The following is a 17,880-nucleotide window of genomic DNA, read 5'->3' as shown; positions in this document are numbered from 1 at the left end:
AAACATGGAACACATACATAAACACGGAATACATCTAAGTCTAAATAGTATCGAGTGATTTCTGTGCGGATAAAATGATGTCGAATGCTAAAAAAGACAAAAAATACAGTTCATCAATAAATACTGGGCTCTCAGGTCAAAAATTAGTTAGTAGGGAAAAATTGTGCAGAGTACGAAACTGCACTGTAGTTTTGGCCTGCGCACTATTGCAGCGCTCAAATTTCTCCTAGCAAACTGACTCACGACGCTGCGCAGAGCACACAAACACACCAATTGCAATGTCACAACACAAAAACACACTACAAAAAATGACCTTGCAATGTTGCACATCGCAAGGTCGCAACTTCAGGGCATCGAATGAGGAAAAAACTGCCCATTTGATGAGAAACTCATCCGACATGCAACTCCTTCGATGCATGAATCTGCACCACAGCGCAAGATCGCAACCCAAAAGCTCCTATATTCAATCTTCCCTGCGATCCAGCACAGGCACGAAACATAAATAAAACATATATAAGAAAAGATACATAGCAAGGAAGATATATGAAATTCACATACACGGGTAAGTTTTCATTAAATTGATAATTATATGATTTGCTAATGATGGATTAAAAATATTAAAAGGAGTGTTTAATGAGTTGCAATTGTTCATGGGAAATATAAGTGATATATAGGGAAGAGAGAATTTATTTTAAATAAGTTAATGAGAGGAGAGGATGTAGCGTACAAGAAGAAAAGGGGAGTAAGTGTGAAATATATATAAAGTCAGATTTGTATTCTGATTTATATATATATATATATATATATATATATATATATATATATATATATAATCAGAGTTAAAGAAAAGGGGAATATGTGGAGTTAGAAACATAAAAGAAGTAGTTTTACAATAATAAAAAGGAAATATTGCTGCTTCTTTTAGGAAGAAATTTTTAGATATGAATCTAAAGCAAATATAAATATCAACTTGAAGAAAATAAGTTGTGCGAAGAAAATGTACATCCCCAGTTGGGTAAGCAACATAGCCGGAGTGGAAAAAGTTGAGTGCAGTGGATCGGTGCTCACAAAGACAAGCAATGGGAGTAGGAGCTTCTAGTGGGTTGGAGCCTCCGAAGTGTGGGGGTAGGAGCTTCCAGTAGGTCAGAGCTTGCGAAGTGTGGAAGTTGGAGCTTCCAATGAGTGGGTGCTTATAAACATAGAGGTTGGAGCCTCTAGTAGGTTGAAGCCGTACAATATATTGTAAAAGAACAAAGTTTATATAAAAGCATTTATTGCCGTGGTTTTCTCCCATATGGGTTTTCCACGTAAATCTGAGTTATTGTGTTCCTGTGCATAATTGTTGTTTTCAGCATTTAAAGTTATTTGAAGTTACTTGTGTGGATAAAAGTTTTGAATTGGCAAAGTTCCCCCACCCCACCCACAATCTCAGTATAATTGTGTGCTCTTCAAACTCTCTTTTGTTAAAAATAATTCCAGTCCAGTTTGAGGGTTTGTGATGATTCAGTTTATTAATTATGAGTCTCAAAGAGAGTTTATAATCTTGCAGTTCTGTTATCCTTGTAATCACTATTCGAGTCTTTGCGAAAATAAAACTAGCAGTAGATAAATTTGTTAACTGGTTATGGTCAACTCAATCTCTTCTAACCTTAGCTCAAGTTGTTTCTTTCTGTTATGGGTTTGTATATGCATACTTATGCTTTTTGTTTCATAAACCCTTGTTTGTTGGGTTCGCCCATATGGTTCCATATCTGGTTATATTGTTGAAGTCAAAGTTTACTCTCTGTAGTTTTTAATTTGTATATCATATCTTTATGTCTTTCCATGATAGTTTTTAAATCATTTTTGAGTCTTTGAAGGATTTGCTTAATACATTATGTTAAGGATGAAACCAAAGCAGTTTACAGGGTTTCTGTTTGAAGATTATTTTGATTAAGATATTATTCAGATTCATCAAGCATTCAGTTATCCCAAAATAGCATATGATTATTATTTTGTTTTGGAAAACTGTTCAATGACAGTTAAGCATTTAGGTTTTGAAAGAGAAGTTAGATTTGCAGTTGAGAAACTTCTGTTGTCAGTTCCATGGCAAGTTTTCAGTTTCTTGGTAAGGAACATAATGTATACATTATCTTGAAACATTTCAGAATGTAGATTTCAGAGGAAAGCATATAGAGAGACTGAGGATTTACTGAGACACATTTTTCAGAGAGAGATCTGAAGAACTCATATGATATATTATTGTATATAGTATTCAAATATATAAGCAATGATGTACTGTATGCATTCTTAGATTAGTGAAACACATGTTATTGAAAGAATCAGAGTTAGTCCTCTGTGTTGATACGTAAAAAAAGTTGAAAAGAGTAAAAACCAGTGATGCATTTAGTCTGTGAGGCATTTGTAAAACCAGTTTTTCAAATAAGCCAGTGAGGCACTTCGAGTGGTTTTATTACCCAGAAGGTTTCCACTCAGAACAAATACTTTTGTCAAATTCTTGTGCATGTTATTTTGCTTTACAGTTCATTTCTTTATAGTTTATATTGTATGATCAAGATTTTAAAAAGTGTTTTGAAATGAAAAGTTGTCTATGAACACTGATTCATCAATCCCCCGACTCAGTGTTCATTGTACTGCTACAAATGTTAACAGTTAGCATACCATCTACCTTGTAATTATATGACATGGTTCTAACATCCTTGGAAAGTGTCCTAAGACACTTAAGGTGTATTGGGAAAATATGTTGTAAGATTTATTCTAACTATTGTTTGTAATACATTCATAAGGGGTAATGGTTTTGGTAGATGTAGGTTGCAAACACAACTATTTAATATTGATTTCTAACTCAGGCTTGGACATGCTAGAAAAACTCAACAATTAAATTATAATTATATATGTACATAAAGTAAATGCATTCATTCATATCTAATTATTCTAAAACGTGATTTATTTGAAATCCACTATTACGTGGGAATTGGGATGATATTTGCATGTTTTTATCAGAAAATTCAAAATTTGATGTATTTTTCAGAGTTTTAATCTGGTGCATAATGGTGGACGCCACAAAGGGAAACTCCTCCCCTCATACAACATCCAGTCTATTCAACTTTGATTAACTTAGAAGCCACAATGAAAGTTGAAGAATTCACCACTTGGAATTCCACCTTTATATGTAATTGGAGGGATTCAAACATAAATCTCCATCTTGAAAACTACACGGCCTTGCCATCCTCTCTCTCTCTCTCTCTCTCTCTCTCTCTCTCACACACACACACACACACACCCAAAATCTATTAAGATAGAAAAAAACAATTGGGCAAAACAAAGCAAAAAGTTTGAATATTAGGTCTGGCTCAAGTGAGCCATTGCACAATGTTGACTTGAGAGAGATAAGTATGAGTGTAGCTTGAGATTAATGTGCATACTGTTGATAAGTTAAAAATATACATTACCTATAGAAGTCATATAGAAAGATTCAGGTGTAGCTCGATACTTAATAGATACCATTGTGTACCATAGCTTAATTGCTCACCAAGTCAACAAGTACTCACAAGTTTTCTGAAGTCCCAAGTTTTTGTAAAGTGAACTTATCAACTAATTTTGTAGTCATAAATCAGCTTTTTGCGTGAACATGCACAATGACTCAACAAGTCCCTATAAAAAGCTTGTCAAACATGGAACAAATAATTTTATATCGCATAAACACTTAAAACACAAGATTTTCTATGATAAATAATAAATGTGCTTGTGCAAATTGGAGTTAAATACAATTCTTTGCAAGGGGCACATTTCAAACCACGAGCCCCTCCAAAACTGATTTGTTACGTTTTTAGCACTACATTTTGTCTAAAATTTGTGTTTTTCTTACAAATTTAGTATTTTTAAATTACCAAGTTTTGACAAGTTTTTTCTGAGATGCAAATCTTGGGTCTACCACATCTGAGTTTGTCAACTTTGAGATGTACAAAGCTATAGAATACATATATTCAAAGAAGAAAGAACAGGTAGAATAAAGGCCACTAAACATAAAATAAATGTTTCCTATTGGTTAAGGTATTTGATGAATGTTATAGAGGCGCAAATTTAAACAAACACCCCAAGCTCTTTGACAGTTGAGCATACTTATTTTGCTGAAAAACGTGTGAAAGAAGGAAAGATGATACTAAACGGGATGCATGAAAACTACAAAAATGCAACCAAGCAAAACAATCTAAGTTCTATAAAAAATTCAAATCTAAAGACAAATTGAAATAAATACTCACATACAATGAATCAAGCAATATGAACCACACACGAGGCATTCAAGTAGGATTTCTTTCAATAGATGGAGAAAATCCCACTATGACAATGGCTAAGCTAATCTACAAAGAAATGTGACATGTAATATACTTGTTTTTTATAAGCACAAAGGCTGTGTGTAGGCAAATCTCAACTTTGTACCATTTTAGAAGGATGATGTTTGTATTAAGCAATCCTTAGAATTCAAAATTGAGTTATGTATTTAACATTTTGAGATGATGTCCTAGAAATCCCTAGAAAAAAAAAATTATATACATGCCAGCTGAGGAAATCTTTCAGTATAATCTTATCCAGGAGAGCTTTTGTGACATAAATCCATGTATATTTGTACATATGGAAATCATTATCCAACAATACATAGTCACATTTTAACAAGTACTAACGTACCTTCATTCGAGCTTGATCTAAAAGTGGCAACACAATGAAGATGGGATCTACTGGTGTTGCAACATAGAGGCTTCCATCTAATGACACCATAAGATTGTTAAAATTCTTATCAAATATCTAATATTCAATTTCTTGTCAAGGTCCAAATGAAATAAACGCCAAATATATAAGGATATAATGCTTGATGAAAACCTGCCTAATTTCTAGGATTCAAAATCCACAAAACATCAATCCTATGAATGTAATTGCAATCATGGAATAAAAATTATATAAGATGAGATCAATAAGATAAAAAATGCCACTACAAAGAAAAAAGGGCCTTTTGCAACAGTTGTGAACACCTTCACAAACATATTCACCAAGAAACCAAGAGCCATAGCGTTGCTTAAACCAGTGAAGTTCTTGAATACATCCATCCATCAAGATGTAGCAGGTTGGACTTCCTATAAGTGAATGAACAATTATATAGTTAGATAGAGAATACAACATTCAATAACAAGAATTCTATTCAATACTACTAAATGAATTCACTTACAATCTAAAGAAATATAGATTTTTTCTCACATCAACTTCTATTTTTTATCATAGCTGTACCAAGAAGCAAAAATAGAACCGAATTTCCCTTCCAATACTAAGTATACAGAATTTAGCATAGAACTAAAGACCAACCATAGAACAAAATTGCTCTTTGACAGCCACAAACACAGAATTTGGCATAGAACCAAAGATCGCACATACAACCTTGATTTTGACATTCAAGTACATTAGTGTACACAGAACTGTGCATTAGTGCACCCTAATCTATGCATGATAATTCCCTCTCATGGAACTTAGCAATCATCTGTGGCACATTTGCAATCCTACAACCTTGAAAAAACTAGCAAATTTTACAAATGCAAAAATGGCAATCTGAAATTATATTGGTTGTTTTTATCCTTTGTGATTTTGAAATGAAGGAATAGCAGAAATTTGTGGTCACTTTTAGGGCCTTCACTCATGTATTGGGGCTTTTTTGTTATTAAGATATATTTGTAAATGTTCAAAATCATTTTTTTCATCAACAATGTGTCTAGGCTTATTGGTGCTACTAGACAAACCAAGCATAGCCATGCTGCTCCAGGTACCTTGTAGGTACATTTGGACATGCCCATAGGGATTCTAGGGCCGTAGTTTAACTAATTGGAAGGTCATTGTAAGTATTTTTTCCATAAGTTTTTGCAAGAAAAGATCGCCAACTTGTTGTGACGACTGATGAGTATCCTTCAAGTTTATAACAAGTTTCTAGTAAGTAATCGATGTGTTAGAGTGAAAAACTTGCAGAGCACAAGGAAAAAAAGAAGAAATGAGGAAAATGGGAACAAAAAAGGCAATTTGACACTCAAAAACCTAGTTTGCTAAAATCATTTAAAGACATGTTCCATTAAGGTTTGTGTGATTTAGGGGCAAGGCACTCATTGAGGCATCAGCCCTCAACTGCTCTAAGGATACTACCTCCAAACCCTCATGATAGGCACTATCCCTCAAAACCACTGGGGCTGCTACAATTAAACCCCCAAAAGGGGTGCTAACCCCTCACTCCACTACAAGCACAGCCCCGAAGCCCACTAGATTCATTTGATACTATTTTGTAACTGAATTTTGCATAAATTTATATTTTGTAACTGAATTTTGCATAAAATTTATATTTTGTAACTGAATTTTGCTTAAAGTTATATTTTGTGACTGAATTTTGGTTTATCAACTCTAAAATGAATCTAAGTATACAAACTATGTCCAAAGCAACAAGGTCATGCCTTGGCCATTTTGCTCATGAATTAGTGCTCACTACCAAACCAAGATCCATTCAGCTTGCAACAGCATCCAAAGTACAATAAATGAATACCAACCCATAAGCAAAAGAATACAAGTACTAGATTTCTCTCACATAGAAGCTTAAATTCACAAGTGTTGCCAAGAGATGGTACTAGTATCCATAGTACAATAAATGAATAACAACCCATAAGCAAACGAATACAAGTACTAGATTTCTCTCACATAGAAGCTTAAATTCACAAGTGTTGCCAAGAGATGGTACTAGTATGCTTGACATTACAAGTACCAAGTATGTCAATTTTTTAGAACAAGACGAGTACGTAGTGTTGAAACTAGAGCCCAGAAAACAATGAAATAAGCAACAATAAGAAAGAGATAAACCTGAAACAAAGAATACCAGAAATATCCTGGGAAAACCCTTCGAGAATGAAGGGAAAAACCCAACCACACAACACAAAATATCTTTATTGATAATGAAATGTTCAAGTGTACAATGTCTATCGCTTAATGCGATATATATAACAAAACAAGAGACTCTTCACATTATAACTGAAAGTCTCTTGAGATTCTTATAACTCCTATGATTAAATATGACTCTTCGAATATTCATGCCTCAATGCATGAGAATGACACATGTCATTTATATTTAATAGTACAATTTAAAACTTAAGTGTCTTTTTCAGCTGAACGTAACAATAACGGTAATAGCGCTCATATTTCCAAAGATAAAGATCTCTATCGCAGCTACCATCTTCAACACTCCCTCTTAGCCAGAGAGATCTTTAGCTAAACAATCACTCAAGACTGCAACCAAAATGTTAATAATGAAATTTTATCCCATATATCCTATTAGATTCATGAAAAACTATAACAATCAATCATATTCATGGAATTGCTCAACATGAAACCTTGTAACAATTAATCACATTCATGGAATCTCTCAACATGAAAACTCGTAACAATTAATCACATTCATGGAATCTCTCAACATGAAAACCTGTAACAATTAATCACATTCATGGAATCACTCAATATAAAAAGATTTGTAAGACTTAGCTAAGCCTTTTATCACGGACTCTCTCAACGTGAACTGTCATGGAATCAGTCAACATGACATCCAACTCCCATCACGGAATCTCTCAACGTGATGACATCATGGACTCTCTCAACATGATGTTCACTATTGCATAGTGAAAGAGTTATCATAGCTGATCTTACAATCTCTTTTATTCATACAAGAATATACATAACAAAATAAGACTTGGTTCCATTTAAGTCAAATTTTACAAATCCTATAAGCATCACAAGCATACATGAGAATAAAGGAAATTCCAAAAGCACTCCCTTTTAATTATGAAGCCTCCCTCTAAAGCTAAAATATCTCCCTCTTAATCATTGCTTTTCTCTTGCAACGAAAGTAGATATTAATGACAAATAGGAATCAATATTAGAATATTCACTATTCCTAGTGAAATGACAACTCAAAAATGAGTTGCAAGAAAACACCATGCATGTCATCAAGAGATATTATAATCCTAAAAGAATAATTTGAGTGATTCTTCTTTCAAATAAGACAAACCTCTCATTGCCAAAAATGACTTCCTCAAGTATCCATGTTTAAAAGATCAAAATAAGAGGCCACAAAGTTTTTCCTCAAGTATCCATGTTTAAAAGATCAAAATAAGAGACCACAAAGTTTTATACAAAACTACTCCTCAATAGTTGATCATTTTAAATCTGAAGGCTGTAATCAAATATCACAAAAGAATATGCAGAAAAACTTCCCTTGAATGCTTGAATCTCTCTCCGAGCTATAACTCATATCTTGATGCACCCTGCAATCAAAAATTTAAACATACTTTCCAAATATTAAAGTTAGAATATTAAGCCCTTACAGAAACCAATCTTGCTCCAATACAAAAGATCTTCAAGATGGACGGGCTCTGCCATTTTCTCCATTTCTATATGTCTTTTGGCAGGAAATCCAGTGTAATTAATGTGTTGCAGCATGATACTTGTGTTTTTCATTCCAAACAGAACAACCCCAAATACCTATCCCATTTCCTGCTGCTTCAAATAATCTTAGACTAGCTACTCCAAGAATATAATGAGATTCTTCAATGCCTACTTGAGTATGCAATTCAACAAATTCACTTGGCGCCCATCAAATTTGCTTGGAAGTTCATTGAGCGACTCTTCTGTAGCCAGGGTGTCGGTTGAGACCACTTTTCTTCGAAAAACAGTTCACATGCCCTGGTGCCGACTACGATATCTCATAAAAAATAAATCTTCCACTGAGTTCTAGATTTTGCGGCTTCTATCTCCCTTAAAAATCCACAGCAACTGCGATATTATAGTGAGGTATGTGTGCTCATTTGGAGATATCCGAGCCAAAGACATTTCTAAACACTAATTAGAGGGTTTTATCAAATCGGGATTACTCATCTCATCCTCTTCGGCCAGAACTGAATGATGCTATTCTAGTGACCAGACCTATGATGTCATACATGAGTGAAAAGAAATACTAACAGGTGTCATGATTATACGGATCGAACAAATACCTCCTATCGTATTAAGAGCTACAAAACACCCTTCTGCTTACTGAGCGCTGAAAACTCTAGACCTAGTATTATAACCTTCTCAAAAAATCCATTAGCATTTCTCATGCCCATTTCCACTACTGTGAGTACACGAAATTCATCCTTGGATAAATATCTCAACACATTAACATCTAGCTTCATGATTGAAAAGCAAATAAACTTCTCAAAAGCTCAAGACCGCTTCCTCTAGAAACCATTCCAGGAGATAAAACCCAAAAAGCCGTAGTGATCCTGTGACCTGTGCGAACATAACAAGAAAACGCAATAGAAGAGCATTTCGACTTTTTATTTTGCGACGTAATATATTCCAACAAATATACGAAAGATCATGGACAATAATCTTGATAAATATTGACTTTACTCCTACAAAGTAACTAACAAATAATTCACCGAGAAGAATAATTACAGTTGCAAAGATAAACGGGAGGAGAGTCCATGATGCATGAATAAATGAAACTGACACCACACATGTAAGATGCCAAAAAAAACGGAAGAAATATCCAAAGTCATGATATCATGGCGTCACGATGAAGAAGGTGAGATGTTGGCAAGAAAACCCAATAATAAAGGTGAGGCGGACAAAAATCTAATTAATCAAAATTAGTCCAAAAAATAAAAAATATATCAAAGACAGTACCCTACCAATTAGATGGTATTATCTGAAGGTGAACATAGCTATCCGACCATGATAGTTCTTGTCTTGAACTGAAACAAAGAATACCAGAAATATCCTGGTAAAACCCTTTGAGAATGAAGGGAAAAACCCAGCCACACAACACAAAATATCTTTATTGATAATAAAATGTTCAAGTGTACAATGCCTATCGCTTAATGCAATATATATAACAAAAGAAGAGACTCTTCACATTATAACCGGAAGTCTCTTGAGATTCTTATAACTCCTATAATTAAATATGACTCTTTGAATATTCATGCCTCAATGCATGAGAATGACACATGTCATTTATATTTAATATTACAATTTAAAACTTAAGTGTCTTTTTCAGCTGAACGTAACAATAACGGTAATAGCGCTCATATTTCCAGAGATAAAGATCTCTATCGCAGCTACCATCTTCAACACGTAGGAGACACCAGAATATATAATTTTCTAGATTATATGTCTGAAATATATAATAAATTTTGTATTTTTAAAATTAGTTGAAATTCTATATATTAAATTCAAATTTAAAAAGCTAAAAAACTAAAATTCTTAAAATTTTAAATACAAAAAACTAAGAAGTGACACAAAAAGTATAACATGGAAATTTTAGAAAATAATTAAAACTAAAAAATATTAAAAACTTTAAAACTAAAAAAGTCTAATATTAAAATGCAAACTAAAGCATAAAGCTTATTCACCAAACATATAAATAAAAAACATGGGCTTTGGAGTAACTTTTTGTATTTTCATTTTGATTCCGATTATTCATGACATGACAAGGGGTGAGGGAAAAGGTGAAGGATGTCAACTAGTAATGGAGATAAGATAAGATCAGATAAATATATTAATGTCCAATAAAAGACCACCAAAAGGTCTATGGAAGTAAAAGATTACAGCAAGAAATCTGACAACAGCAGGACCACCAAACAATGTCCGAGAAAAGCCAGCAACAAAAACAAGAAGATGAAGAAAGAAACAGAGAGCGGCAGCAACAAGGACTAGGTGTCCTTTCTAGGCAAAAAGAAGTCAACCACCGAAGGAGAAGACTGCAGATGTACAAAACCTCTAGTCTGCTTATGTGATCTCATGGAAGACTGTTTCTGGGGTCTGACAGATCTGGAGTGATCACGTGATCTGGTAAAGCTAGATGACCTCTTCACACCACATATAGGAGATAAGGGTGTGAAAAAAGCAATAATGAGCTGAATAGAAGAATGTCAGTGAGGAAGCAGCTATAAAGTACTATCCCGAAGCAAGGTAGCCTCCTGAAGATAAAGTGCAAGGCATCTCTGATCACAGTAACTAAAGAAATCTGAAAGAGAAGAACAATCTCGAAACAAGCAGTAGAATCTCCCTCTGATCTCATAATAGATAGGGCATCGGAAAATAAAGTGAATCTCGGTCTCGACCTCTTATAAAGTACATAGCTTACAAATCCACTCCCCACTATCAATATGATGGTTGGTCTGAGGCCGAAGATGGTGAGAACCAACCCTGAAGGATCCAAGTGAGATACGCAGGGCATGAGACCACTGTCAAGATAAGTAACTAGGATGAACAATAATCCCATCACATATCTCCAAAAAGTACTATGCATAAAAGGTCATCGTCGGACACAACCCACTAGGCAGGTTAGTCCAGGTAGTGATGATATATTGTCTGTAGATATCAAGTTTGACATGTTCATTCAGCTCCTTTCGAGAGGGGAGGAGGTGATCAAGGGCATTTAGCAAGAGCTAGTAAAGGGGGAGGCGGTCAATATCAATCCCAATCGATCTCATCAGGGAAGAAGCCTGGGCATACCAGCAACGAGCTCAAGAACACCTATCAGAACTCGCAATATCAATAGAAGAACAATATGCCAAGTAGGAGAAGAAATTATCTAAGTTACCAAGTATTGCCCAGAACATGCCCTACACCCATACCAGGTAAGTCCATTAGGTATGAGTTCCCTTGAGGATACACCTAGGTGTGCCCAAGATATGTAACAGGGCATCCTAGGTGTACCTAAAGGTGCTGAACACCAAAAAGTAATAAAAGTACATTTTTTTACTTTTTTTGCATCAAAAAACCCTGAAATCAATATGCCCCTAAAAGTGCTTGATGTCCCCGTCTTTAACCTAGTAACATATTAGCAATAAAATATAAATTTTGCCAAGGGGTGGCAGACCTTGAGCACCTATTACTGTCCACACAAGCGAAGTGATTGGTACCATTTTTCACAATCTGTGTTAACCGATTCGAAGGGAGTTTTTATGTCACCAATGAGCTTAGAGGATGTAGTGGAGTTGAGCAACACTTTCTAGAGCCTTTTTAAACAATTTCTCCTATACTTACTATTTTTAGCAAGCTGGTGATGAGCACTAACAAAGTCGGTTGCTCTTTCTAGTAATGTTGGTGGAGTTGAGTTTGACATTTATCATGGGATTTGATATAGTCCAGTTATTAAAATAAATAACAATAAGTTATTGATTTATAAAGTTAATTAAAAACTTATCATTATTTTTAATTTATTTTATAGGGGACTATGGAAAGGCCAAATATTTAAAACAAAGAGTATAATTTTAAATGGTCTTTTATTGTGAGTGTCATGGGATATATTAAAAGAAAAGCATCTGCAGAAAAAGAGCCAAAAGATGCTAGAGAAAAACTGGCAGAAAAAAGCAATTTCAAGAAAAAAGGACAAAAAAGCAAAGTTCGGAAAAAAATAAGGAAAGGCAAAAGTGATGGGGGAAAGTGATTTTATTTATAGTTTTATACCACAATGGTAAGATTAGTGAAAGAGCTCTTATGAGTGTTATAAAAGATTTCCAAGAGCTCATTTTCAAGCATGTTGGTGGATTGAAAGTTTATGTAATTGTTTGGAGAGCTCCTCTCCAAAGGTTTGTGAGGATGAAATACATCATGGGCAACAATCTCTATGTTGTTTTAAAACAAAGTCTACAGATTTGAATGGAGTTTGCATTCAGATAACAAATTTTACATCAAAAGTTTATTAATTGCTATTTGAGTGCTTCGATTTTCGTATCAGATTTGTGACAAGTACTGTGGAAAGTCCAGAGATATCATTTGCTGTTACAAATAGTCCTAACTGCACCTCTGCTAAGACAGAACTATTCATATCAGCTAGGCCGTACAACTCTTCTGTAACGGCACTATTCATACCTGATCACACATTATAAGGCTTAAATCCCAGTGACAGTTGAAGGTTAGGGCTTGGAAGTGGAGCAAACTGGTTCGAAGGGTTTCTAATTACATTTTGGAAGAGTTTACAAGGCTATCTAGTATCATTCTCCACAGCTGAACTTGACTGGAGCTAGAAGCACACATTTATTGCTTGGAAACTATACATAGAATTAATGTATGGACTGGGAAAACATCATTACCAGCAGGGCAGATTTGACGGGTATGTATGAAACTATTTTGTAATACTATTTGTGAAATGAAGATTCAGTTTAAGGAACATGTAATGTGTTATTTTCTGAGTTGTGTGATCTTTAGATATATAGATATACAAATGCTGTTATCTATGGTTGATATATACATAAATGCTGTTTTATATGTGTGTGTGTGTGACATGATTGATAAAACAGCATCAAGCACATAATCAAATCAAAAAGAAATATCAGACCAAACTAGGCTGCCTATTACGCATGTCAATTATTAAATAAATACATTTACCTTTATTCTTTGATATCAATGGTCCTTCAAATTTTGATGGTTGCTCACTGTAAATGCCCATCTGCTGTCATATCTTCATCTCCACAAATATTGACTATTGATGCTTGTGTTCCTTGATCCCTTGGCCCATTCCTCATCATGATTGACAATGTAGCTTACAATTGATCTTGTCATTGATGATTAGTTCTATGATTCTTTGTTATGATAACTTCCCTTCATTTATGCTGGGCATCTTTTTGTTATAGATAATTGTCATGCTAACTATCCCTTTCCATGGTTGATCAACATAGAGCACTTGATAATGAAGAGGTATGCATCATTCTTCTTCAAGATGATCATCACTTGGAATCATTTGCTTATTCCTCCTAATGTATCTATGGAACTCTCTTATTTATAAGACTTCACAGTTTCATAATCTCTTATTCTCCTATTAACAGATTAGCACAGCTACTTCAAACTATTTCTACTAACTTCTATTAGCTATTGGTGTTCGAGGACTACCACTCCTTATCCACAATATTACTCTAATGCTTTACCACAATGGGTTCAAGAATGGGGACATTACATTCTTCTCTAATTCTTCTACTGCCAACTTGCCTCACAAATTGCCCCAATCATGACTTCTGAAAACCAGTTCATGGTTATATACAATTCATTGCAAATGACTACTAAAGATGGTTTTGACATACAGAAAACCCTTAATTATCGACATGCATAACTAAACAAAAAACATAGTGGAAGTGGGCAATTTTGTCACTAATTTACCAAAAAAAATCTTTGCCACAGAAGATATGCTTTTGCGATAACCTCTGATAGATTTCATTTTTTTGTATCATTCCCTAGCCAGGACTGCAAATTATTGTGCCCTTGCATTGTGCATGCGAATGTTGCAACGAGTCACCGCGTGATTCAACTATGCTTTGTATCTTACTGTCTCCTCTCTTACTAACATTCTTTGAATTTTGTATGTTCTTAGAAGCAGAAACAAGATTGAAAAAATGTGCCATACTTTCTCAAGTTGACAGCATGATGATATATTATTGAATATATGCTACAAAAAGAAAGTACTACAGTCCAGCCTATGAATGGCCTCACCGGGAGAATCCAGTTTCATTTGATCACAATTCAGAAGAGTGGGTCAAACCGGAAGAGGGATGGATTAGAGTGTTTTAACGGGGCCTCAAAAGGCAATCTGGGCCTGTCTGGCACTGGATTTGTGGCAAGGAATTTCTCAGGGAGAATTGTAGCGATGGGCACCAAACAAATTCAGGAAGGGACGAACAATGAAGCAGTGTTGCAGGCAATTTATATGGCCAAAAAGTTATCAGTTTCAAAGTTGCATTTAGGAGGTGATTTATTAATCATTATTAATGCTCTAGTCAAAAGTGAAGCTCTTGCATAGAACTTAATATGTCAAATTGATTTATAAAAAAAATCAAAAATTTAAGGAATTCAAATTTGCATTGTATTTGGTGGGGGGTAATGATTTGGCAAACAAACTTTCAAAGGGGGCGCATTAAATGCAAATCACGCAGAGGAAATACAGGAAGATTTTTGAGATTTAAATCTCAATGCTTTCGATATGTCATATGTCCTTGATGGCAGGCTGGAATAATGACACGGCAAGGCCACTGATGTGATGGCTACTAGTTGCACTACATTTTATGGGAAAGGTGATCGCCATTTCTCCAAAAGTTTGCATCATGCCAAGACAGTGGGAAAGTGGAGTGATTTGAGGTGGTAAGAGCAACGGGGAACAGCAAAGAAATGCGATGTTGCTGGAGTGAAAAAATGGAAGCGGGTTTCACTCTCCTAACATATAAACAGAAACTTTCTTTGATTGGAAAAATCTGTAGGAAGCACTTGAGGAGTGTATTTATATTGAGGACCTCATATTTCTGCAGATTGTTGATATCATATTGGACAAAGAATTTATGAGGATGGAGTGTCAGAACAGGTATTCACGAGGATGGAATATCAGTCCATGTCCAATATGGACATTGCCTCCATGTTTTTTGACTGGGAACTGGAATTGGACACCAGAGTAGGCGGAATGGGTGATGAATGAATGCGTAAGGAAGATATAGTTGAATCAAATGATGTCCTTATTGACAGTAGCCATACCTGGTAAGGATTTTCTAGCACAGCATGGGGAATAGTTGCAAATTGGAGGAAACAAGCTGTTACTTCATCTGTTTTTAATTTGGAGTGTGACTGGAAACAAGGAATGAAAAACTGGCCCAAATTGGATGGGAGACATTAAAGTATTTCCTCATATAATAGGAAATGGCAAGGCATGTTGCTGAGAATGTGGCTGCGAAGAAGGTAGTGCAGACTTCGAAATTTGATTCAGAGGACTACTGGACCAATGACCCTATCAAGCCTACAAAGAAGAAAAAATAGTATTTATATTTTTTATGTTAAATGTTGCTTTTTTTTTAAATGTCCCTATCTTTATGGTTTGGTAAAAATGGTTTGTATGAAGACCTGGATAATGGTGCTCAGCTGTTGGTACTCAGTTACTTTTTCAAGGTCACGGTATAAGGCGGCTTCTTGTTGATTTCACAAAGATATGGCTCTGTCTTATAATGTGGGGGTATGTTAGTTGTAAAAATTGAATACGGTAAATGGGTAGGCTGGTCTGCTAAGGTGTGTTTCCGATCTTTTGTTTAGGGAAGCTTGGTATTTTGTACTTAAATTTGATATGTTCTATTGGTTGTTACAATCGATATCAGTTGACTGGTTAGGGTTTGCAATTGGAAGGCCATGCTAGAGCTTTTACCATGCTAAATTTTGATATTCTAATGTTTATATTTGAAAATAATAAAAATACATAATCTATTAGCAATAAAAAAAGGTACTCACAGTCTAAAAATAGGAAACAATTACAAAAATCTATTAAAAAACTATCTACAACCAACTAAATAAGTGTAAGCATGTACTTCATTATCTAGTAAAAATCAAATCATAGTTGGAAAACTTGCACTCAGCAAAAACATGCCAGACCCAAAAAAATTGAGTGAACAAAAACTCGGTAACTTAAAAACTGTTTAAATTTCAGTAGAGATGCATTTTTTTGCACAAAATTCAATAACAAGATGTATCCAATCATTACAGAAGTGTTTTCTTTTAAACTAGATTGATATGAATGCGAATTGAGTACAAAATAACATCCTGGTACAGAATTTAGATACAATAGTTAGGAGACAACTAATGTTGATGATAGCGTTTGAACATCATCATGATTCATCATAATTCATAAATTGCAAGAATATTTCACATCTCTTCCCTAGTCTAGTGAAAACTTGAGGAGAGGTTCTAATAATCACATTTGAATGTTTGAAGCTAATAGTATGATATACTTCATCATTGATCAATGATATTATGATTGTAATAGAATTAGTTGCCTGAATTCTCTATTCTATATCCTACTCCCAGACCCCCTAATTAAAATCAAATTTCTTATATGATGAGAAATCCCAATAATTAGTATGGGTTTGGGAGTGGATACCCTAATGGATTTGAGGGCCAGTGCTCACATCCTGCACAAGGCGTTAGATGTGAGAAAAATCATTGAAATTGATAAAGTTTAGACACATTTGGGTTTTTTTACCAACATGAGCCAGTTTTGCCATTGACTTGACAAGTATCTGGCAAAAGCTAGCTAAAAAAGGTAGTTCTTGCCAAATACTTGGGAAGTTTCATGGCATGTAAATGTTCAAAAACTTGTCAAATTTTTTGACTCTGCAAATATACCAACAAAGTTGATTAAATAGCATTTCATGTTTGTTTATTACTTACAATTTTTTCATGTGTTTCATTGGTAAATTGAAATTCATCATTGTAATACCATATCAAATGGCATTTCATGTTTGTTTTGTATGTAATATGTTTTTTTATAACAAAGATATTTTTAAAGATATTTTATAGATTTTGGGATGAAAATTTATCAACCATTGCAGTTTTGAAATTATTTCCATTATTTTGGGGTTTTGCATTTTCATTGTATGTAAATTAGTACATTGTCTACCATGCTTTACATGTTCTACAAAACTTAACAGCATCACGCAGCTAGAAATAAAGAGTGTAATGACTATAGCCATGCCTAATAGAATGCTTCCATATACTGTCATCTTCCAGAAAAGTCAACCTCACCTTTTTACTACTGGATTTGCATAATGGGTCTTGGCTATGCATTCTACTACAAAAGTAGACATGCAAGCGGAGCATTCGAATTTTGGCCTTGCCCAGATTTGGTATTTTTGGTTTTGCAGTAAGTTGTTCCCCAATTATGCTACTTCTTAGGGTGTATTTGCATAGTTTTGGCATGACGTCCATTCTCTTAGTCTATTTTATAATCTTGCATGTTTTATCATTGATGTTCTAAATAGCCATTATACTTATTTACACGACAATATCAATAATTCATTCAAAGAC

The 17,880-nt window shown here is 34.5% G+C and overlaps 1 protein-coding gene across 2 annotated transcripts in view; it reads right to left on the bottom strand.

Annotated features, from left to right (window-relative positions):
* Positions 1-17,880, bottom strand: part of LOC149547892 (ribonuclease H2 subunit B) — a 288,765-nt gene that overhangs the window by 242,483 nt on the left and 28,402 nt on the right. For both annotated transcript variants that reach the window (XM_089791942.1, XM_089791944.1), the window contains exons 3-4: positions 5,028-5,129; positions 4,687-4,763 (exon numbers count right to left, since the gene is read on the bottom strand). In XM_089791942.1, coding sequence (XP_089648068.1) covers positions 4,687-4,763; positions 5,028-5,129 — 179 coding nt within the window. The remainder of the gene's footprint in view (positions 1-4,686; positions 4,764-5,027; positions 5,130-17,880) is intronic.

The sequence above is a fragment of the Cupressus sempervirens genome, chromosome 7 (assembly GCF_028749045.1).
Source record: "Cupressus sempervirens isolate cs-2001-9-10 chromosome 7, ASM2874904v1, whole genome shotgun sequence".
Lineage (NCBI taxonomy): Eukaryota > Viridiplantae > Streptophyta > Pinopsida > Cupressales > Cupressaceae > Cupressus > Cupressus sempervirens.
This window is presented reverse-complemented; position numbering and strand designations above follow the sequence as displayed.